Here is a 24314-nt window from a genome sequence, read left to right on the forward strand (position 1 = left end):
CATGTCACCAGTTACTGTCACTGTTACAATAGCCAATCAGAGCTCACCTGCAGAAAGAAGGCAACCAAACAAAGAAGAGCAGAAAAAAGGGTTACTTTCAGTTTGTTTTTTCTTGTTAAATAGTAATAAATACATTGAGATGCAGTGGTTCTTACTTTATCCTTTTCTCTTAAGCAGAAGGGTTAAAAAGTTTTTTTTTATTTCTGTTTCTATTTCTTTTTATTTCTTTATTGATCTGTGTTGGATCTTTAGCAGCAATCCGGACCAGTTGTCATGGTGATTAGCAGCACAGAGAGGAGGAGCTGTCTGGAGGAGAAACACAACAGGAGAAGGAGGAGAGGAAGAAGAACGCAGGGGGAGGGAGAGGATGAGGAGGAGAAGGAGATCCCTACGAGCGCCAGGAAGGCATCAGTGTCCTGCCACCTTCTCCTCCCTCCACCTCCCTCCCTCTCTCCGGACTCTGTCACGAGCAGGCGGAGAGCGACAGAGGGAGGACACAAACTCTAAGAAAAAGTGAGTTTAACACAGACAGGAGAGAGAATCCATGAGTCCTGAATCACACATATGTTGAAACCAGCTTCTGTCTTCTTGATGCAGCAGTATATATGTATGAGTGTGTGTGTGTTAAGACTGCTCGTCTCTAGGGACTGTAAATATGAATATATTAATGTCATAACTAACCAGTGTGAACATGTGATCTTCCACTTATGCAGTAAAATGGAAAAGCATGGCTCCTCTCTCTTTCCTCTTCATCCTCCTCCTCCTCTCCAGGCTTAAAAAACAACCAAGTAGAACACACAACTCCTCAAACCCGAGAAAAAAATCAAATAATATTAAACAACAATAATAATAATATTAATAAAAACAAACTTGTCACAATCATTCCTTTCCAATTACAGTCGCAACAAAAGACAACAAACTAAAACAGGATGATAAAGGAGAGTTTTCCCAGCATCTTCCTCCTTCCTCCTCCTCCTCTCATGCAGTACAAACTGTCTCCTGCAGCACAAAGTTCACCTCTTTGTCTCTGAACTCTGGCTGTATGTGTGTAGTTGTAGTAGTTGTAGTTAAAATTGTATGGCTTTAGGGCATGGTTCAGGTTTTATCAAGAGTTGGCTGGCCCCTCGTCTGAGTCCGGCCTCCCTCTGCCCCCCGCAGCGGGGTTATTGTTGTTGGAGGCAGGGTAGTAGTCCTCAGGGGGCGGGGCTTGTGGCCCTGGGGCGGTGGGGGCCGTCCGAGTCCGGAAGGCAGACAGTCCGATTGGCAGAGCGAGGGGCAGGGAGGCAGAGCCAAACTGAGAGGCCTCCATGGAAGACACCGCCCCCAGGTGGTGCAGCCCTAGGGACACGCCCACATCCATGCTGTCACTCATCTGGGGCGAGGATCCCTGCTGGCCCCCCCCTCCACCGATGCCCGTCTGTCCGCCCTGCCGCAGGCCACGCCCACCGTTCCCGTGGTGGGAGTAAGTTGGGTGTGGGTGGTGGGGCGGGTCCAGGAAGTGGCGCTGGTGTTGTTGGGAGGCAGCCGGCTTGTGGAGCAGCAACTGGGTGTATGCTGGGTCCTGACCCCCACCTCCACCATCACTGCCTGGCCACATCCTCATCTGCTGCTGGGAGGGAGCCTGGTGGGGGGGAGGGAGGGAGGGGGGGGACACAGAGGTGAGACACATTCACAGTACCAGTCCTGCTCCAATTAAACCTCACATGTATCTGTCCACTCTGGTTCTACTTTGCTTTTCAGTGTTCAGGGGACGAGCTCCTAAAACTAAATCTGGGCCTCGCTCAGGAGGTGATGCAAAATGCCTGAGTGCCAATACTTTTAGGGGTTGGCAGCAGTGCTGTGGATCATGATTGGTCAGGAATCTGGATCAACTAAGAGCAAACAATTAATATCACTGTATCAATTTAAAGCAAACAACCAATCAGAGCTGAAGCTCGATGTTAACTCTAGAACTGCCAAACTCTCTACCTAAAATGGTTAAAAATAGGAATGGTTGTCGGATACAACCACGAACCTGTGCAGAGAAACACTAGAAAGATCAAAAAGGATGAAAGAAATAAAGTAACACGGCTGTGCAGTGGTTCCACCTGCTGGATGCTGTTTCAGCCTTGAGCTTGTGCTCATCAATGCCAGTGCTACTTCTTTTACTGTAGTCAGTTGCACATCCACTCACTTCACTCGCCCACCAAACAGACCATAAAAAAGACGAGGTCATCCAACTCTCACCTACCTAATGACACCTTTTTTTCAAGAGAGAGTGGTGTTTCAGTTTGTGCACTTGGTAGATCAGGGCTTTTTGTTGTTTTGTTGTAATTACTCCGTGTGAATGTGAATAAAAATATGTGAGATAGTCAGGATGTGACTCTCAGCCGTGTGCATGTAAAGCTTGTGAGTGATGCAGCTCTGTGTGTACCTGAGGGCTGGTCATCTCATAGTCTGAATGTGTAACAGCAGAGTTGTAGTAGCGGTTACTGTAGCGGTAGTTGCGGTTGTCATTGGAAGAACCACTGGAGCCACCTGGAAACAAAACAGAGCCACATTAACCTCACAGGTCATTCATGTTGTCCTGTTTAATGTGTGTTTCGTTGTAGTCAATAACTATGCAAACTGACAGGTAACTCGTTCCTCGCTAGGGCTGGGCGATATATCAATATAAAGATATAGTTCAAATTTGAGCTGTGGTCCTTGCTCCAGGCAAGCTGCTATAAATATATAAATGCTGCCCTTACTAGGGTTTGTCCTATTTAGTTCTTTTGTAATGTTCGTTATTCTTTTCTCATATAAATATATATATTTAAATGTGCACCTAATGGAGCTCTAATTTAAAAAAAAAAGTAATCCTGTTGTTATACAGTATTTATGTTCACTTAAATAAACAGTTTCAATAAAACTACTTGTGACATGTCATATTTGACTTTGACTGAACATTTGCTCTCACTTTGCAATAAAAATATCAGGATATATATCATATATCGATATTCAGCCTAAATATATCAGGATATGACTTTTGTTCCATATCGCCCAGCCCTATTCCTCACACAGTTTGGGTGATTGGCTGCAGTATGTGGACATGACAGACTGTTAGTCCTAATGCACTTAACTGGAGCTTCCTTTATGCTCTCTGGTATCACGATTAGTGCCCCAAGTACTAGTGGAATATGAGCATTATTAGTTCTTCTTCACAATGTGCTACAGGGAATCTGTTTGCTTTGCCTTTGAATTCATACAAGAACCTTTGCATGAATAAACTGCACCAGGGAACAGTAAACAGGAACCCTCTCATACAATAATGGCTGCGTTTCCTGCACAGCCAGATCAAAGTGATGAGCTCAGACGTGGTCAACAGTAGTGTTGTGTCGGTCGTGAACGAGCCGGTTCAAAAAGCCAGCTCTTTTAAGTGAACGATGGGTGCTGCGGAGGCTGACTATGGGTGTCATGTGCATGCTGTGTGAACCAATCATGTGAGGGCTGACAAGGATCATACCACCAAGCAGGGAGGGGCGGGGGTGGCAGCGCTGAGACACCTAAAACTGTTGGATGCTGCTGTTTTGCAAATTGTATTATATTTCTTTTTATTATGTTGTTTAATTATTATTATTTTTCAGTACTTAACTTGTTTTGTTAGGTGTGTGTGTTTGAATAATTTTTACACTAAAAAGAGACCAAATTCACATCACTAGTCAGCAGTCTTCTCAGGCGGGTAGTTCAACACCAGCCTCCCTCTTAGCGGTTTCACTGGACTACATGGCTGTTACTGACATGCTCCACCTCTATCTTTCCTCTTTCATGGCACCTGTGACACTGTAACAGCCCGACCTATTTTCTTGCACATCAGTGGTGTATATAAAGAACTCAAAAATCCAGCTGTTAGAGGAGAAGAGAAAGAGCTGATGAGTTTTTTTTTTTTTTAATTTTTACCAGAGCTAGAAACAGAGCTAGTAGTGGAGGTTGAATGGGAGTGGTCCATGGCAGGAGAGGTGGATGTAGATGAACTGGTGTTGGTTCCTTCATCTGTCGTCTTCTTGAAGAAATTGTGCTGCAGGGCGTAGAATGGCGTGATACGGCTTTTAGGGTCATAGTCCAGCATGCGCAGGATCAGGTCTGGAAGAGGACAAACATAACCATTATGATGATGATGATCATGATGATGATATTTTATAGTAACCACAGGAAATAGGTACCAGTTAGCACACTGATGAGTCTACCTCACCTCAAGCAGATATATCTACCACCACCTCCATGTTACGGATGTCACCTGCACATTGCATTGCACAAATGACCAAAATTGACTTTGCAGTTAATCAACAGCTGCTGTGTTTTGGCTCTTTACTGGATATACTGCCCTACAAAGTCTAACTGCAGTAACTAGGCAGTAAAACAGAGAAAAACTGCTTTAAAAGTTTTTTCATACTTTTTAACATGCCAAATGGGTTAGAGGTAGGTCAGTGATGTGACACTTATTTCTACATGTATTGAGTCATTTTCATGCTAAAAAATCATGGTTATTTATTTGACCTTTGATCCCAAAAATGTAGTAATGCACAAACAGAGTGCAGTAACTACAATGTTGTCGTCTTCTCTCAGCTTTTATATTTTGTTTTCGGTGAAACATTTTCAAATTGATTTTGTTGTAAGTGTATTTAAAGTGCTTTACAGCTCTATTCAAAGATTTGTGTATTTTAGACTTAATATCATAATGTAATGTAATATTTTAGTCTTAATATAATTTTAGCTCAATTGTTTACTTAATCACTATCTAGATATTAATTTCCCTATTAAATAAACTTACAATTTCTATTATTTTTGTCTTCACTGTTCAACACAATAAAGAAATACAAGGCTACACTGTATCACAGTCAAAGCAGAACAATTACTGCCTCCTGCTTTGGTTTTATGTTTTAATTTGTATGTATATCCAAAGCAGACTGTTGTAACTGCAATTACTGCGGTCTGCTTTGGTTTTGAGTTGGATTTTGTAGTTTGTGCTATTATAACTAAATTTTGACCAAAATGTGCTACTTTCACCACATTCAGACTTTGAGCCAATACAGGGTCTTTGCTGGCAGATGTGTTAGTTTACCTTTAAACTTCAGGTAGTCACAGGGGGCGTGTCCTGGCTCCCCTGCCCTTCGCCCCCCTGGGCCCCCAGTCTCTACACCCAAAATCTCATGAAGACGTCGTGTGGCTGGGGGCTTATACTCCTGGTAAACACACACAAACACACAATATTTTAGATGTGCACAAATATGAATTCAGAATCCTCCATTAACTCCCTGTACCACCACACACAAGCAGAGAGGGAATCATGTTATTTAATCCTGTAGCTGATATTTAGGTTGTTTACAATATCTAAAAAAATCCACACTGGATTCTTGTGTCACCCTTAGAAGTTAGAAGACACAAGACTAAAGGTCAAATTAGACTTTTTTAAGATGACAAACTACAAACAATCTGAAATCAAATACCTTCTTGATGTCCTTGTTCTTCTTCACTGTCCACAGACCGTCTGACAGCTTGTCAAAATACTTCCTGGCTTTAGGAGCTGCATCCAGCATGTGGCTGGGCGGTACCCCCAGGACCTCCACAATCTTATTCATCTGGTCAACCTACACACACACACACAGACACAAAGACACACAGACACACACACACACACACACACACACACACACACACACACACACACACACACACACACACAATGAGTCTGGGTATTGTGTATGTACATGTGGATTAAGGCAGCCACACACACACACATTGAATATAGTTATAAAATATACTGGCTTTGAGACTGGAGGACACACTGAATCCGTGTGTGTGTTCACACCCATAAACAAACCCTCTCACTATTTAACCAGCTCTCTAGGCCTGTCATGATAATGACTATATCGACTTATTGTTCAATATATAAAAATGGACACGATAGTCGTTTTCTGGACTCAATATATTGTTGTTTACATGCATGACTTTTTGTGCTTTTTTGTGTTGTGTTTAAGGTAATTCTGCAAATGTTTGACAGGCAGCACAAACTGCTGAAAAAAACTATATTTCCCAAGCAGCTATTCCAACTGTTTATATGTTATTTTAATAATAAAATAACATAATACATAATGATTATCTCAGTGCAATGTTTTGTTAACAGAGCCTGAAAGTCTATTTTATTTGTTTTGGTTGTAGTGTATTTATTCATGTTTGATTTATCTAGGATATTTTAATTTTAATTTTCCACATTTTTATTCCCATGTTTAATATTCTGAGATTTAAAAATTAATTGCTGTGGAAAAGGATGAACTTATCATGATCTAATATGGTTATGAAACTACAACAACTTCGATACACCAATACTATCGTATATCGTGATAGTTTCTGGGAAAATATATCCTAAATAATGTGTTATGGTGACAGGCCTACAGCTCTCCTCTGGGAGATGAGCAGAGACAAGAGGTAGAATTTGTTATCATTCATGTCTAATATTCTACTAATAATTATACTTTGACTAATATTATAGAATAGTTCTGCACTACCTTCTTTAATGTGTTATGACACAATTAAATTGCAGAAAAGTAAACTGTAGCTCATAGAGAACTTGTACGATTACACAGCTACACAAGCTACAGCCCAACTTCACTGATGTGCGTATGGTATGTTGGTTTTACCTCATTGGAGCCACTGAAGAGAGGCTCTCCTGTGTGCATCTCCACCAGGATGCACCCCAGAGACCACATGTCGATGGCCAGGTCATACGGCATTCCCAGCAGAACCTCCGGAGAGCGGTAAAACCTGCTCTGGATGTACTGATAGATCTGACAGGCAGAGAGAGGAGAGGAGTTCAGACACTCAACATGAATATGTGAAGAGGAGTTCAGTGACTTGTATTACATTGTGAAGCTCTTCTTCACAACTGTTGCATCAGAAACAACTCTGAAGTACACTTCATTTCCAGGCGGGTTGAAGTTAAAACGTTTCGGCGTGGTATGCTGGTTGCACAGGAGAGCGTTGCAGAGAGTGATCAACACGGCACAAAGGATCACTGGCTGCTCTCTGCCCAGCCTGGAGGACATCGCCACTGCCCGCTTCCTCAGCAGAGCGGCTAACATAATGAGGGACAATCACCACCCGGGTCATCATCTGTTTGACCTGCTGCCCTCCGACAGGCGCTGCAGGTCACATAAAGCACGGACAAACAGACTGAGGGATGGCTTCTTTCCTCCAGCTATCACCACCATAAATACTCAAAACAAGTAGATCCATACATAACCTCCATCCGTTTTCTGTATCTGCTACGTCTTGTTCTGTTACATTTTATGTGCAATTACCACTCCAGTGCAGTATTGTTCACTTACTATCCACCATGTGCAATAACCGTCTAAGTGCAATAACATATATATTCATCTTATCTAATAACATTACCTCTGTATGCTACCACTCCTCCTCATTCTCCTCCTTTTCCATATACATAGCTTTTAAATTCTATATTCCAATATTTTCATGCCATTTCAATTATTTATTCATGTTTGTGATATTTTTATAACTTTTATACCTTTATTGTCCTTAAGTTGTTTTTGTATTGTTGTTCTTTACTGTTTTATGCAGCAATAGGAGTTGCACTCTAATTTCGTTGTATCATATACAATGACAATAAAGGCTTTTCTATTCTATTCTAAAACACCAGTGTACTGCCTGCTGTTTCAGTAGCTGTCCACTGTGGGGAGCCACGTTCCCCTCACACAGCAGCAGTACAGCCAGTCAGCCACAGTCTCTTACTGCCTTTCGGGAAGTGAACCCTTCATACAAAAGACTTCAACTTGTGCTCATTGAGTTGCTTTGACGTTCTCCAGACACAAAAAACACTGCTGCCGAAGTCAAAGACAAACTAAGTGCTGCAGAATTTGAAAATATATTTAGTGACATTATTGTATTGTACACCTCTAACAAAATGTGTAGTTACAGTATTAACTGTACTGTATGTATGACACATCGACTCATCATTTATTCATCCGTTTTGTGTGTGTGTGTGTGTGTGTGTCTGTGTGTATGTGTGTGTGTGTGTGTGTGTGTGTGTGTGTGTGTGCTCACCCTCTGTCCAAGCTGGCAGGAGGATCCAAAGTCCACTATCTTGATGGCAGATCTCTTGGGGTTACACAGCAGGATGTTCTCTGGTTTCAGGTCGCAGTGGATGATTGACAGCTCTGGAGTGGCCAGGAATAATAACGCTGTGGACATAAAAGACATTACCTTCAGGAGCGCCTTCCACACTGGTAACATATGGTGATGACTGTGACTGGTAAATATGTCCTCTGTATTATTGAACAACATTTGACCTACAATATTCTTTTTCCATGATTTGATGATTTAAAAAAAAAAAAAAAAAAAAAAACTGAAATCATTGTTTTTTTTGTCCACTTGGGGGCAGACAACAACAAGCTACGAATGTGTGACAGATATCAGTGTCTCCAGGCACCCACCTGTACAGAGCTGCTGTGCAAATTTCCTGGTGAGGTTGAGGGAGACTCCTCTGAAGTTGGTGTTCCTCAGCAGATCGTACAGGTTGTAGCTCAACAACTCAAACACCAAACAGAGATGGTTCCTAAACATAAAGTGACGCTTCAGGTGGACTGCAGACAGACAGACAGACAGATGGACACACACACACACACACACACACACATACACACACACAAACAAAGAAATGGGAGACAAGGTAGAAGGTTAAGAGATAAAGTGAAACAAGAACCAGAAAATGTTTTAATCAAAATCATTCACTGTCAACAATTGTGTGAAAATTCCTACTAATGTAGGGGCCTTTTGAAAATCAAATGTCATATCAAAGGTGAGGTGAGGGTTGAACACATATGCTCTTCTATAATTATGTATTGTCATGGTATGTGCTTGCTTTAAAAAACAGAAGTTTACAACAAAGCTCAGCATCCCTTACAACTGATTTCTGAGCTTTCAAAAGCATCTTACTGTTTATCTCCATGATAAGTGAACTATATATATATATATATATATATATATATATATATATATATATATATATGTATATATATATATATATATATATATATATATATATATGTATATATATATATATATATATATATATATATGTATATATATGTATATATATATATATATATATATATATGTATATATATGTGTATATATATATATATATATATATATATATATATATATATATATATATATATATATATATATATATGTATATATATATATAGCTTTATAGCATCATATTGTTTTGTGTACTAATTTAATGAGCCACTTCCTTCCTAAAAGTTCCAGATAGTATAAAAGTGTCACTGTTTATGTCCATAATGAATCTGTGAAAGATTACATATTACATATACTAGCATCTTAGCCTTTTCCTATGGAAATATGATTTTATTTAACTTGACACTTTCTTTTTTTTAGGACTATATTGTCAAAAAATTGTATATATATATGTATATACAAAAAATGAACAAAAGTGAATATTCAAATTTAACAGCATTTATGTGTACTAAGAATGCCAGATAATGATTTAAAAACACTAAATACATATTAGACCAAATAAATAAAAAATATATTTTTTTTTATTGACGGTGATGACAAAAACAAATTAATAACTAGAAAAACGCATATTTTATGAGAAAAATACAAAATGGGCAGGTTGCACCGGTACATTGCTGAACAGCCAAGACCTTTGTCTATAATGATATACCTTAAGGTTTTTTAATTTAATTAACTTTTTATTTTCCAAATTAAAACCTGTTTTATCTAAATTCCCAAGAATCAGTGACATGTGTCAGGTAGTAAGAATTAACTCTCACAAATACAATTAACTTTGGATCCGTCTTTGATGACTCTGCTCTGACCAATCTGTCCATGTTCATGAAGCAACAGTGAAACAGAACCTTCGAGCTTATACAGGTACTGTATCTGCCCCTCACTGTAATGTGTGTGAGTGAGCAGTCCTTCTTACCTATGTAATATTTCATCTCAGTGTCATGCTTGTTCATGAGCTCCAACAGGCGTAGTTCAATCTGTGCCTGGTTTAGAAATGCCTTCTTGTTCTTAATGATCTTAATGGCGACCCATTCCTGCTCATGGTGGTCGTAGGCCTTCACCACCTGGAGACACACAAAAACACACTTTGACATCCCATGCCACACATATTTAGTTTCTTATTGTCTTGGTGAAATAGGGAATGAATTGGAGCCGCCACTTCTTAGATCAAACTAATTAACTATGACCAAGTATAATTCATGCACACTTTATTGGTTGTGCCTATGGATCCATTTAAATGTGGATTTAGTTTTCATTCGTTGACCTCACCTGTCCGAAGGAGCCCTTCCCGATCAGTGAGTCTATCTCATAGCGGTCCAGCCACTTTTCTCCATTTTTGACAATGTAGTCGTAGTTGTCGTCGTCATAGCCATCATTGTAGACTTTTCTCTCCTTCTTGGTGCTGCTGTCCTCAGGAGGGACCTGCTGGGCCCGTCGCTTCTTCTTAGTATAGTACACCTATGGATTGAAAAAAGGAACAGCCTATGGTCCCAGCTCTGCTTCGAAGTGTACCCAGAGAACCCCAAACCCCAAACCCCAAACCCCAAACCAGCTGTAACTGCAGTGTTAGTTTGACTTTATTTAAAATATTCTTGCTTTTAAGTATATCTGAGTTCAGTTTAGCCAATCCTGATTCCTTCAGAAACACAAATCCTGATACTGAGTAGGATTTACTTTATGTAGCTTCTGTACACCTGTTTCCACCCGAACAATGGCAACCCATTGAAGGTTGTTCCACTCACAGCCAAGTATCCTAACAGGTTGTTTTTTTTTACTTGATTGCAGGAAAACACTAAAAAACCTTAAAAAGTCAACAAAATAAATAACTAAAATAACAAAAGTCAAAAGACAAACAAGTGTATGCGTGTGTGTGTGTGTGTGTGTGTGTGTGTGGTAAAGTCAATGTCATGTGTCATACCTCATTGATGTGCTTGTAAGTTTTGATGAGGTCAACAGAGAGTTTCCTCAGTGGGGCGCTGGCAGGGTCTCTGAAACTAGGGGGGATCCTCCGCTGGAGTATGGTCATATCAGACAGCACCTACACACAACAGCAACATTTCATTAGCATGGCTCAAGTCTCAATTAGCACAGGAGATGTAGGAACATCTCCAACACAACGTCCTAGCCAGACACACAGATTTATAGGTTTCACACAGGTCAATACATCGACTAAAAACACTGTTCAAAAAAATGTATGAAGCTCATGTCATGCAGTTCACCTTTGCACCACCAGAGTTTGTGCCAACATATTATCAGTTGTAAAACTAATACCTCCTCCACATTTAAGTCAGATTAAGGCTGGGCGATATGGACCAAAAGTCATATCCCAATATATGATATATATACAGATATCTTTATCACAAAGTGAGAGCAAATGTTCAGTCAAAGTCAAATATGACATGCCACAATTAGTTTTATTGAAACAGTTTATTTAAGTGAACATAAGTACTGTATAACAAAAGGAGAACCTTTTTCTTAAAATCAAAGCTCATAAAGTGCACATTTAGATAAAAAAAATCTTAAATAAAAATAGCCTATGAAATAAAATAGGCCAATCTTTTTCTGAAATAAATATATTTATATGAGAAAAGAATAATGCACATTAAAAAGAACTGAATATGACAAACCCTAGTAAGGTATTTATATATAAAGAAAGAAGAAATGTTTAACTATATCGATATATGCGATATGGTCTAATTCCATATCTTTTTAAAAAATATATCAATTTTTTTTAATATCGATATATCGCCCAGCCCCAAGTCAGATACATATAACATGGGCTGATTTTCACATTAATAATCAATGATTGTTAGATGTACACTAAATTTATTGTTAAGTAAATTAAGAGGTAAGCTAAACATTGTTTTTTTCGTTAAGGCAGCGTTTTGCTTCACATTTGATTGGAGATAATTCTGACTTGACTCAGTAGTAACATTAACGATGTACACTTGGAAAGAAAGCAAGAACTGTGGTAACATCTAAGAGTACTCTATTATGTCGCTGGCCTATTAAAGCAACCAGAGCTTTACCGTAGCTCTCTGCCTGACCTCCATGAGCTGCATGTCCTGGAGCTTTACACTAAACAATGTGGACAAAAGCAAAGAGCTGAGATGTTCTGTCTGTCCTGGGCCACAGTGAGGATGCTGCACACCTGTGCCATCAGCTGATGATGGCCAACTTCCCTGAGAGGACACAAGGACTCATATTCTTTGCTCAGACAACGTTAGCTTTAGTTAAACTCTTTAGTAACAAGATGCAACCTTAATGGAGTCTGATGCTATTCTTGAATCAACCCAAATAACTTGAACGCAGCTCTTGCTCCACATATTCAGAATGCATGTGAACACAGCATTTGCACAGAGGACAGAAAACATGTTAACAGGACTAAAAAAATCCTATGATCCTTAGATTATATTTGACAAGACAGGAAGTTGCTCTGCGGGTACGCCACATTTTCCTGTGTCCGAGGTGTCACAGTTGGTGTCTTTCAAGGACTATGGCAGGTCAGACAGTCAGCTTCAGCTCTGTGTAACTCTTGTCAATATCCCCAGTTGGCGATTCTTAATTGTGTTTTTAAAAAATATATTTCCTATAAGTTTTCTGGAGAACATAAAATTTAACTGAGGTGCACGGTGATGCTCAAATCCTTACTCATTTAAACAAATGTCCACAATCCTGAATTGTCACACTGATGGACCATTGCTAACGTTGTCAATGTCAACCTGAAAGGCTATAGGGGGCTGTGATTTTCAGAAAAAGACTAAAATTTATCAGGGGCTGTTGTCAACCAATATGTAAGAAGAATTCATCATTCACTCCCGAATGCCACCAACCACAGCTTACCAACCAGAACTAGAGGTGGCAGGTGTGTCATGCTTTAGATTTCACTACATGTGAGAGTGACCATTTGCATTTAAAAAGTTAGATAAGAAATGTCTGTGTATGTGTGTGTGTGTAAAGGTGCTAGGGCTGGGAGATATATCGATATAAAAAATATATTGATATATGTTTTAATGTGATATGGAATGAGACCATATCACATATACCGACATAGTTTAATTTTTTCCTTCTTTATATATAAATGCTGCCCTTACTAGGGTTTGACATATTTAGTTCTTTTGTAGTGTTCGTTATTCTTTTCTCATATAAATACATTTATTTCAGAAAAATATTGGCCTATTTTATTTCATAGGCTATTTTTTATTTAAGATATTATTTTATTTAAATGTGCACTTTATGGAGCTTTGGTTTTTTTAAAAGGTTCTCCTGTTGTTATACAGTATTTATGTTCACTTAAATAAAGGATTTCAATAAAACTACTTATCGCCCAGCCCTAAAAGGTGCCACCTCAAATTTCTCAATATAAACACGACAGCAGCCATGGTCAGTGTGAGTGGTAAGGAGAGGGAGGGCAGCAGCATTCAGAGGTTATGATGATCAAACTTTTTCAGCTTGCCTAAATGTAATGGTGCTCTGTCCATTGTCCATGGTACTCTGGCCTGACTTCACTGGCTAAGAGCAGACAGATCAATGAAGAGAAACGCTGTTGCAGCTTCAGAATCTGACTGGTCTGGGACAATAAACAACATTTATATGTCATACTGCTAATCATTCCCTTTATTTTAGCTACAGCCGGCTCTCTTTAGCTTCTGGATGAGCTTACACAAGGTGGACAGTGACAGCAGCAGCCTGTGGGGTACATGTGGCTAGGATCAGAGGTAGCTGGGAGCCATGGCTGTCCACATGGTTGCACCTTGTTGCCAATTCAAAATACAGAACTGTGACGCTGATAGCATTGACTGAAAGCACTTGAAGTGTTTCCTTGTAAGGAGGAAGATGTGGGTGGAGCATCGGCATACTGATGTTGGCATGGATTACCATGGCGATCAACAAAACATCTGATTTCTAACTTTAAAGCATCTGGATCAGCTATAATGGAGACATTTTCTGATTTACCTCTGTTTTAGTACATGCAAATATTTCATTCTTTAACTAAAAGCCAACACAGTTAGATGCATATACATATTATAATTCACAAAAACTTTAAAATAATTATTCAAGTCTTCCTGCTCTGAATATCATCTGAGGAAAATGCTGGATGTTTATAGAAACTAAAGCATTCTGACAGTCTGGGAACTTTCTTTGGCTTTAGTGGAAGCATTAACTTTGTCACTAGTTCATAATATCCAAAGTCAGTTTTAGGCTAACTACATTTCTGTAAATTAAGCTCAAGCATTTGACACTATGTAATGGGTGAAGTAGAATATTGATCATTCAGAAAGCTATACAGTATTGAGAGCCTTAGCTTTTTAACAGCCAACTTGTCCTGCTAAAATAATCATATAGCATGCTTAAATGTAATAGTTTTAGCTAGAAATAGGCATTTTGTTGGCTTTTCAGCCCCTGGTTTTTTATTGTTGTGCCAATAGTGTTCCCCACAGTGGGTGTGGTTTTCAGAGTAGGACGCATGGCACTCTGTCTCTGTTGTACAATTGTGCTTTGAATTTCAGCGAAAAAAAAATGTAAAAAGGTCCCAGAATCAAATTCCTCACCTGTAAATATTTAGATATTTACACATTTACTGTAATGGATGATACAGCTATGACTGACATTTACAGTGAGCACAAAAATACCATGTGGAGAAGTCAGCTTGGTTGCTTGTGTTTGAAGTCTTTGAGATTGTTTACAGAAATTGTTGTTGGTTAAAAACAATTCAAACATATTTAAGAAGAAATGTACTCATATTCTATTTTTTTAAATGTAAATGTTAAAATGCTAACACATCCCTCTGGTGCTCCAATGATGATAATCAGCAGATGAGATAGCCAAACTATAAATCAGTTACTGTGACGTGTATGGCAGGTAGGCCTGTCACGATAATTACTACATCGACTTATCGTTCAATATATAAAAATGGACACAATAGTTTTTTTTCTGGACTCAATATATTGTCATTTACATGCGTGACTTGTAAAAAAAAAATCCCAAGCAGCCATTCCAGCTGTTTATATGTTATTTTAATAACAAAATAATATAATACATAATGCTTATCTCATTGTAATGTTTTGTTAACAGAGCCTGAAAGTCTATTTTATTTGTTTTGGTTGTAGTTTATTTGTTTTATTTGTCTAGGATATTTTTACATTTCTTTTCCACATTTCTATTCCAATGTTTAATATTCTGAGATTAAAAAAATCATTGTTGTGGAAAAGGATGTAGTGATTATGCTCTAATATCGTTATAAAACTAAAACAACATTGATACAAAAATACTATAGTTTATCGTGAACGTTTCTGGGAAAATATATCGTCCTAAAAAATGTGTTATCGTGACAGGCCTAATGGCAGGTCACTGAGTGTGTGTGTGTGTGTGTGTGTGTGTGTTACCTGCTGCTGCTCGGCCATGGAGTGGATGGAGCTGAAGGAGGGGTGTGTATGTGTGTGCTGGCTGGTCATGGCTGGCTCAGCGAGGGAGAAGCCCTGGGCAGTGGAGGAGGAGGAGGAGGAGGAGGAGGAGGAGGAGGAGGTGGGCGGACATCCTGAGCTGCTTACACCTGAAGAGAGAGAAAGAGAGAGAGAGAGAGAGAGAGAGAGAGAGAGAGAGAGAAAGAGAGAGAGAGATGATTAGAGAGGGAAACCCCAACATGCTAATCTGTTTCTCTGCCTCCATCGTTGGTACAACACCATGGCTACTGCCCTTCTGCTACCGCACTGAGATTAATCATAAACCACATGTCCATCACACTGGTCTTGATCATTATTTTATCTGTAAGCCATACATACTGTATCAACTTACTACACATATCTAACTGGAGAACAGTTTGACAACTTGGAAAACGTTCAAAAACTCACCAAACATTTGAAGCACATGAAGCTAAAGACTTTCAGATCTGATCATCTGTGCAATACAGGTGCATCTCAATAAATAAAAATATGATGGAAAAGTCCATTTCCAGTAGTTGAAGTCAAATAGTCCCAACCAAGTATTGACTCATATAGATGGACATACTTTTCAGAGGCCAACATTTCCATATTAAACATATTTAAAATTGGTCTTTTGTAATATTACATTTTTTTGAGACAATGAATTTTAGGTCTTCATTAAATGTAAGCCATAACTTATTATTGAATGAAGACATGAAATGTTTCATTCTGTGTGTAATGGATCTATATAATGTGATATTTCCACTTTTTGAAAGTAATTACTGACATAAATAAACTTTTCTATTATATTTATTGAGATGCACCTGTATAAATGCGTGTGGCCACCGGAAGTAGAGAAAAATATATTTCAAGCTAGAGGCCAACTCATACTGGATCTTAGAGGCTGATACCAATTACAATATGTGCGAGCATATCAACATGTAACATGAACAAGTCTGATAAGGATCCCTTCAATTCGGTCATTAAAGAGCTGAAAGGTGATCTGTAAGATATGTACTGAGCACGATGTTTTACAGTGTAAAAATAAACATGGGCACAGTGTTTCTAAATGACCTCAATCACACCTTTGACATTTCTGGACTGACATCTCCTGTTACTTATCAGCCAACATACACACTACTGATACAATACTGATGATATATCCAAGATAATCTGAAAGTGGCTGATATGTCATGCTGCAGTGTTGGTTCAGCTCCAATTAAAACAATCAATGACACTCTTTAAATCTATCTATTACACTTGTCTACTCTGGTGGATGTCTAACTTTGAATCACACTGACATCAGATACACCGACAAATTACAAAATGTATCTCACAGAAAATGTTCCTGGTTTGTTCCAAGTATGCAATTATTTATCTACACAGAATAAAGACGAGCGCAGAAGGGTCCCAAATCTGAGCCTGACATCTCTGTTATCTTAGTTCTGCTTGGATTTATAATTATTATCTGATGCATACTCTTCAGAACACTGATTTTAAAAATCATTTTTTTTATGTAAGTTGCCGTGTCCAGTTTATACAGAGACAAAGCTCACAAAGTTGATTCTGTCGTTGGCAAATAAAACCACTGGAGGTAACAAACCCACTGATCCTCGAGGATCCTCAAGGTGTTTAGACTCTTCGTGACAAAGACATTAGTACAAACACTATATTACTAATGTCAGCCTTGTGTATGATCTCACAGTTCAGCCTCAGAATGAAGCATTTCTTCCAGTTCTGCATCGAATGCTGCTATACATTTAGTGTTACTGTATAACATTAGAGCAGGAAGCACAACATGAACAGTTGAGGGAAGGCTTTCAGTAGTGTTTGCCTGGTGAAGGCAGCGGTGAAGAGAGCAACAGCTTAACTAGGTGATGAGTCCAGGCCTGTGTGGTCTTTATAAGGCCCCAGGAATTAAAAATTCTTATCATCTGATGATAAGATGTCAATTTCTTAGACTTGTGGTGTTTTGCTAGGGGAGGAAAAAAGAAAAAAATGCTGAGATCAAAAGTCTGCATTCAATGGGTGAGTCAGTGATTTACAGCAGCCAATCGAAGAGCTCTCTACCAACTTCTTCTGATGCCATTTCAGCATTCTCAACTGACTGAGATATGGGCCAACCCTGGGCCGAGCTGCCAGACACACTCCAAAATAGTCCTGTCACGATAATTACTAAATGGACTTATCGTCCGATATATAAAAATGGACATGATAGTTTTTTTCTGGACTCAATATATTGTCGTTTACATGCGAGACTTTTTGTGCTTTTTTGTGTTGTGTTTAAAGTAACTCTGTAACTCTTTTTCAAAGTAACAATTCTTTTGTTAACAGAGCCTGAAAGTCCATTTTACTTGTTTTGGTTGGAGTTTATTTATTTATGTTTTATCTATCTAGTATATTTTAATATTTCTTTTCCACATTTCAATTCCAATGTTTAATATTCTCGAGATTAAAAAAATCATTGTTGTGGAAAAGGATGAACTGATTATGCTCCAATATCGTTATAAAACTAAAACAACAATACTACCGTTTATCGTGATAGTTCCTGGGAAAATATATCTTCTTAAAAAATGTGTTATCGTGACAGACCTACTCCAAAAAGCTACAGCTGGTGGTCAGCACAACAATATTTTTGTGCTAAGAGTTTTACATCTGTCAGTCTCCTGTCAAAGCAAACACACGCAGCATTTCTGCAACTTTCTATAGGAGGTGGGAAATGTACACACCCACCACATAGATATTCATGTAGCCAATCAGAGCCAGAATGTAACAACCAATCAGTGTGCAGTATCAGCTGCTCTTTGACCTTTCAATGTAAACAAGTGCTGGGGACCATGGATGTCAATCACACACCATGGAGGTCTTGTGATCATCATGGCTAAAGGGCAAGTGAGCAGATGCTAAGCTAACTGTTGGACTGAGTCTTTGATATTATTCATGTCTAATTATCTTTCAACCAAAGTTTTGTGAGCTCAGCTAAGCGCCTACTGTAACCTCACATAGCAAGGGATCTTTTGACCAAAACAGGACATGTGGGTTAGAATACAGCCAGGCTCGCTGCATAATTAATGATGGTTTGATTTACAATGGACAGGGAGTGGCTCACTGCTGACCATATCTCCTCCTCCACTTCATGCTGGACTGAGAGGAACGATGAAGGTCGCTGTTCTTAGTATTTGACGAGCTCTCTCTGAATAAGCCACCAATGGAATACTGGAAAAGTGGTGTCTCTGTTCTACACGGTGGGAAGTATCAACAACAAAATGGAATACCAGCATTCAGAAAAGTGCTTCACAATAAATAAAAGACAATGTCCATTTTGATTTGTACCGGTGACGATATTAAACATATCAGCAGGCGCACCAAAAATCTGTCAAGTATTTTATGAATGGCTCGGTTATGTGACATGGCAGTCTTGTAGACTGGACTGCTCTATAACATATATTGTAGCCCACTGTATAGAATGACAGTATTACACAGCTATGTTCATTGGAGCAATCTGATCTCCACATTTGTATTGGATGTAGCTGACATCTAGTTCACTTTAAACACATAAATAACCTTGTGCTGGTGTTGAGGTTTAAGTACTGTCACACAGAGAACTGTTAGATGGTTACATGCCTGTCTCTCATACGTTCCAGCCTGTGGATCAGAACCTGTCCCTAAACATGGTCTTCATCTGTGCCTCTGTGTGGAATATCTCTCTGCTTTTGAGAACCTTAAAATGAGCATATGTGTATTATTCACAGTTGGTGTGTGTGTATAGCACTCACTTAAAAGAATACAATGCTCTGGATTTAGTCAAGAATGAGCTTTTCATAAAATAAGAGGCAGCAATATTAAAAGAAAGTTGTGGCACAAAGTGGAAATGAGTGGAAATGCATGTGACTTTATTTTAACCCACCAACAATGGTGGGGTTTTGTCTTTATGCAACAGATCATCAACCATGCTGTAAACACCATGTTGGGCCTACTTGTGCAAAAATAAAGAGCGAATGTCACCAACCAGTTAAAGGTAGAAATGTCACTATACTGTATTATATAGAAATATAATACATATATATATATAGATATATAAAATATATAAAATATATTTCTCTATGGTTAAAGCTTTTATTGTGAAGCAGCAGGGAATACAGTTAGAAATGGGAGCAGGATGAGAAGCACATCAGAAAACAGCAGAGCTTCTCAATTCTATTAAATTAAAGTAGAAACAGGAGACTCAGTTACAAGTTACCAAAGTAGTGAGAGCTGAACCAGCCAGACGTTTAGATGCTGGTTTCAATCTTTGCCCTTGCACAACCACCACAGGTGTTAACCAATCAGTTTAGTGCAAGGCACGACCCAGTAGATGGAACAGTCCAGCATGGGTGGACCTGCCACCAAGCAGGTCAGAGCAGATAAAGCAGGCTGTACTGGGTCATTAGATGGCAAACCATTAACCCTTTGTAATGCTGAGTTCTTGTGCTCTCACAGAACAGCATCACTGCTCTCTATACAAAGTAAAAGAGATTTCAGGGCTATTTATATCACTATAACATAATTCAGGGCAGACAGTTTTAGTGAACATGTAAGAATAACTTTTGTAATTATAGGCTCATCACCACTATTATCTGCCATGCACAGTGTAGACAGTTCTCCTATTCGACATTTTTCCCTGAGATTTTAAATAGAGCTCTGTGGCTAAACGTGGATCTTTTTGTGTTAAAAGTTAAAAACACTCAGCAGCGTTGAAACTGCTGTTGTGTGATAAGGTGGAGAAAGTGGCCTGCTTACAGATATGACACTGCTGGAGAGAGAGAATATCTGCCTAGTACTGAGAAATCTGCACTCTCTCTTTAAGAGACTGAGAGGCACTCACAGCACTTCCTCAATCTGGCATCCCCCCTCTTGCACTGCCATTGGTCGGGGCCCCCTCTTTCTCTGTCAGCTGATTCGCTGTTGGTATCTAAGGGCTGGCTGGCCAGCACTCTATAAATAAACCCAGTGCTGTCTCAGCAACCAGCCTACAATACTCATTAGCTACTTCTCTCTCTCCTCTTCCGCCTCTCTCCTGCTAAGCAAGTAGCTTCCAATAGCAGGCCTGGCTCTCAGCAGCAGCAGTCTGACATACTCTCCCCTAGCAACCCAACCCACCCTACCAGCCGCTCTCTCCTCCCCCTTTCCTTCATCATCCTTCCTGCTTTCTCAAACCCCTCTACCTCTGGATCTGATTCTCTCTTCTGTTTATCCATCCATCATCCCTCGCTCCCATCTTCCATCCGTCCTGACTTCAATCAGATGACTGCTCAGTATGAAACAATTTCTCTTTTTCTGCTTCTACTGTTTCATCTCTCCATCAGTGTTGTGTTGATGCACAATGATGTAACAATATTTAGGGCAACAGTGAGGATTCACTACAGGCAGTACAGCAACACACAGCACACCTAGGCCTGTCACGATAATTATTATATCGACTTATCGTTCAATATATAAAAATGGACACGATAGTTTTTTTGTCCTGGACTCAATATATTGTTGTTTACATGTGTGACTTTGTGTTTTTTTGTGTTGTGTTTAAAGTATGTAAGTAAGTATGTTTGACAGGCAGCACGAATTGCTGAAATAAACTATATTCCCAAGCTGCCATTCCAGCTGTTTATATGTTAATTCAATAATAAAATAATATAATATATATGGTTGATCTCAGTGCAATGTTTTGTTAACAGAGCCTGAAAGTCTATTTTATTTGTTTTGGTTGTAGTTTATTTATTTAGGTTTTATTTATCTAGGTTATTTTAATTTTAATTTTCCACATTTCTATTCCAATGTTTAATATTCTCCAGATTTAAAAATTCATTGCTGTGGAAAAGGATGTACTTATTATGCTCTAATATCGTTATAAAACTAAAACAACATCGATAGAACAATACTATGGTTTATGGTGATAGTTTCTGGGAAAATATATCATCCTAAAAAATGTTTTATCGTGACAGGCCTAAGCACAGCTACAAACTAACACTTACTGCTAAAAACTAGTTGCTACAAGATGAAAAACAATACTGATCACACTGTTCATGTACCAGAGTCCATCAGAGGGAACCAACAGTTGTGCAACACCGCCTTGAAGAAGGGTCTCTCAATGTGTACACATATTTAACATACACGTCTGAGTAGTTTCACAATCAAGAGAAGGCAGAGTCCAATAAAACAAGAGTGGTCTAACGAAGAGTAAAATACAGTGTATGGTAGGGCTGGGCGATATGGACCAAAAGTCATATCCCGATATATTTAGGCTGAATATTGATATACGATATATACGATATACGATATATTTATCGCAAAGTGAGAGCAAATGTTCAGTCAAAGTCAAAGCCAAATATGACATGCCATAATAAATACTGTACAACAAAAGAAAAATTCAAATTCAAAGCTCCATAAATTGCAAATTTAATTAAAAAAATATAGCCTATGAAATAAAATCGTCCAATCTTTTTCTGAAATAAATATATTTATATGAGAAAAGAATAAAGAACATTACAAAATAACTAAATATGACAAACCCTATTAAGGGCAGCATTTATATAGAAAGAATATATCAAAAATGTAAACTATATCGATATATGTGATATGGTCTAATTCCATATCACATTAATAATATATCAATATCATTTTTATATCGATATATCGCCCAGCCGTAGTGTATGATGAGAAGACATCCTACTTAATTTAAAGCATTTATATGTTGCATTATTTGCCAAAATCGCAATTAAAACTTGAAAAGTGAAAACATGAAAAATGGGATATATAAACCCTATGAGCATTTGTTTTTTTTTTTACATGTGACAAAAGATATGGAGCGAAAGCTACTTACGTCCACGAACAGCTGCTCTAGTGACATTCAGATTAAACGTGTTAACTAGCTAATACAGCAACATGAACCAAATGCATTATTTCACAGACACCTTCAAGATTTTCTAACCATAATGTGCGCGTGTATGTTTAAATGTTAGTGAGCTGACTGACCTCGCTTGACAACACATCCACTTCTGTGTCATCCATTGACTGATCTGACTTGTACACAATGTGTTCGCACAACTGTGTGAGTAAGTAAGTATACAACAGCAACATGTCACACACACACACACACACACACACACACACACACACACACAGTGAGAAGTTGAATTAATCCACAACACATATCAAATGAGTAATATAAGAAATGGTTCTTGCTGCTTCGGGTTCTCACCTACATCACAGACTAACAACATCAAAAGCCACCTACACAATGTGTTGAATGGAGACACAGACTCCTGCTCACTGTTGTGGTACCAGGTAAATGCTCAGCATGACATCAGGTTTTTACAATCACCTTGTCAATTTGTAAATACAATGCAGTCATTTATATCCCAGTGAGTGGGTTTACATGTGCACAGGTAACCTGGCTATGATCTTTTTTTGGAGTATCCTGGTCCTGTGTTTCAAAAACCTGGATATGTTACCTCCTAAACTCCAAAGACAACTGCTGAAAAAATGATCAGAAGCCTGGATATTGATAGAATCTACCAGGACATAAATAAGCAGGTTTCTCCTGTTAACATCATACCCAGAATAGAGGTTGCATTAGACTTTTCAGTTCACAAAAATTCCATCATAATCTGGCATTTTTAAAGAAACCTCAGACAATCATCTGCCATGACAATTTGCTTTTGCTACTAGCTAGTAGTGGGGGGGAAAATCGATATAGCATAGTATCACAATATTTTGCGTGGCGAGATAATATCGATTCATATTCGATATTTAGCATTCTAACGGATGTTGTATCGGGCCACTTTTAGGAATATACTGGTATCATATGAAACGAGAAGATCTAAGGAATCTACAGGCACCATGTGCGTCAGGAAGTTGTTGAAATAACGCTGCAAAGTTAGGCTTTTGTTACGTTTCATTCAAAGAAATTCAGAGCAGTAAAGCTTAAAGTTTTCAAAAGTTTGATAAAATGCTGCAGTTGTTGTCGTCCATACTTGTGTGATATCAGTTCAGTTCAGTTTGACTGAATACTTTGTTGGTCAGTCTGTGGTTTTGACTCTCATTGTGGAGAAATAAAAATACGGAAGTTAGATAAATACACTGAGAATTTTCTCTTATTTGTCAAAACAATTATTAAATAATTTTTATTTTGTGGACACAAAATGCAGTTAAACAGTTAATCAATATATTGTATCAATACTCACCATATCGCGAAATGCTTAAAATCGCAATAATATTGTATCGTGACTCAAGTATCGTGATAAAATCGCATCGTGGGGCTTCTGCTGATTCACACCTCTACTACTAGCTAATGGTAGTTAGCTGCAGTTTGAGCTGTTTATCAGCTGCTCCAGCCCCTCAGACAGAGAGCCCACAGTAACTTTACAGTGTGAAGCTCTGAATATCACAACCGTGTATTTCAACGTTGATCAGGTGCTTGTAGCAAATATTAACAAGCGCACAGAGCGACCAATGTGTTAGCTCAAGTCAGCTGGACAACGAGGTTATGCACATGAGATAGATTGATGTCGTAACTTGTCTCTTTTTATGCTGCCTTCTTGGCCAGGTCTTTCTTGAAAAAGAGATTTTATAATCTCAATGAGGCTTTTACCTGGTTAATAAAATAACAATATTCGGTTAACGCAACCACCGCATATAGCATATAGCATATAGCTAACAGCTAATATGGGTACACTGGCTTTTTGTGTTTAATATACACATGAACTGCACATCAATCTTTATCTACAGTCAAAATCCAAAATGGGTATAAAAAAACAATACATACAACATACATAAAAATGCATCAAA

The 24314-nt window shown here is 38.5% G+C and overlaps 1 protein-coding gene across 2 annotated transcripts in view; it reads right to left on the reverse strand.

The window, feature by feature from the left end:
• Positions 1–440: 440 nt before the first annotated feature.
• dyrk1b (dual-specificity tyrosine-(Y)-phosphorylation regulated kinase 1B) overlaps positions 441–24314 on the reverse strand; it is a 65170-nt gene continuing 41296 nt past the window's right edge. For both annotated transcript variants that reach the window (XM_059338638.1, XM_059338637.1), the window contains exons 2-13: positions 15456–15622; positions 10988–11107; positions 10339–10527; positions 9986–10133; positions 8466–8615; positions 8077–8213; positions 6657–6803; positions 5466–5606; positions 5081–5201; positions 3919–4101; positions 2414–2517; positions 441–1621 (exon numbers count right to left, since the gene is read on the reverse strand). In XM_059338638.1, the coding sequence (XP_059194621.1) occupies positions 1106–1621; positions 2414–2517; positions 3919–4101; positions 5081–5201; positions 5466–5606; positions 6657–6803; positions 8077–8213; positions 8466–8615; positions 9986–10133; positions 10339–10527; positions 10988–11107; positions 15456–15524 (2025 nt within the window). In that variant the 5' untranslated portion in view covers positions 15525–15622 and the 3' untranslated portion in view covers positions 441–1105. The remainder of the gene's footprint in view (positions 1622–2413; positions 2518–3918; positions 4102–5080; positions 5202–5465; positions 5607–6656; positions 6804–8076; positions 8214–8465; positions 8616–9985; positions 10134–10338; positions 10528–10987; positions 11108–15455; positions 15623–24314) is intronic.

Source organism: Centropristis striata, chromosome 8 (assembly GCF_030273125.1).
Source record: "Centropristis striata isolate RG_2023a ecotype Rhode Island chromosome 8, C.striata_1.0, whole genome shotgun sequence".
Classification (NCBI taxonomy): domain Eukaryota; kingdom Metazoa; phylum Chordata; class Actinopteri; order Perciformes; family Serranidae; genus Centropristis; species Centropristis striata.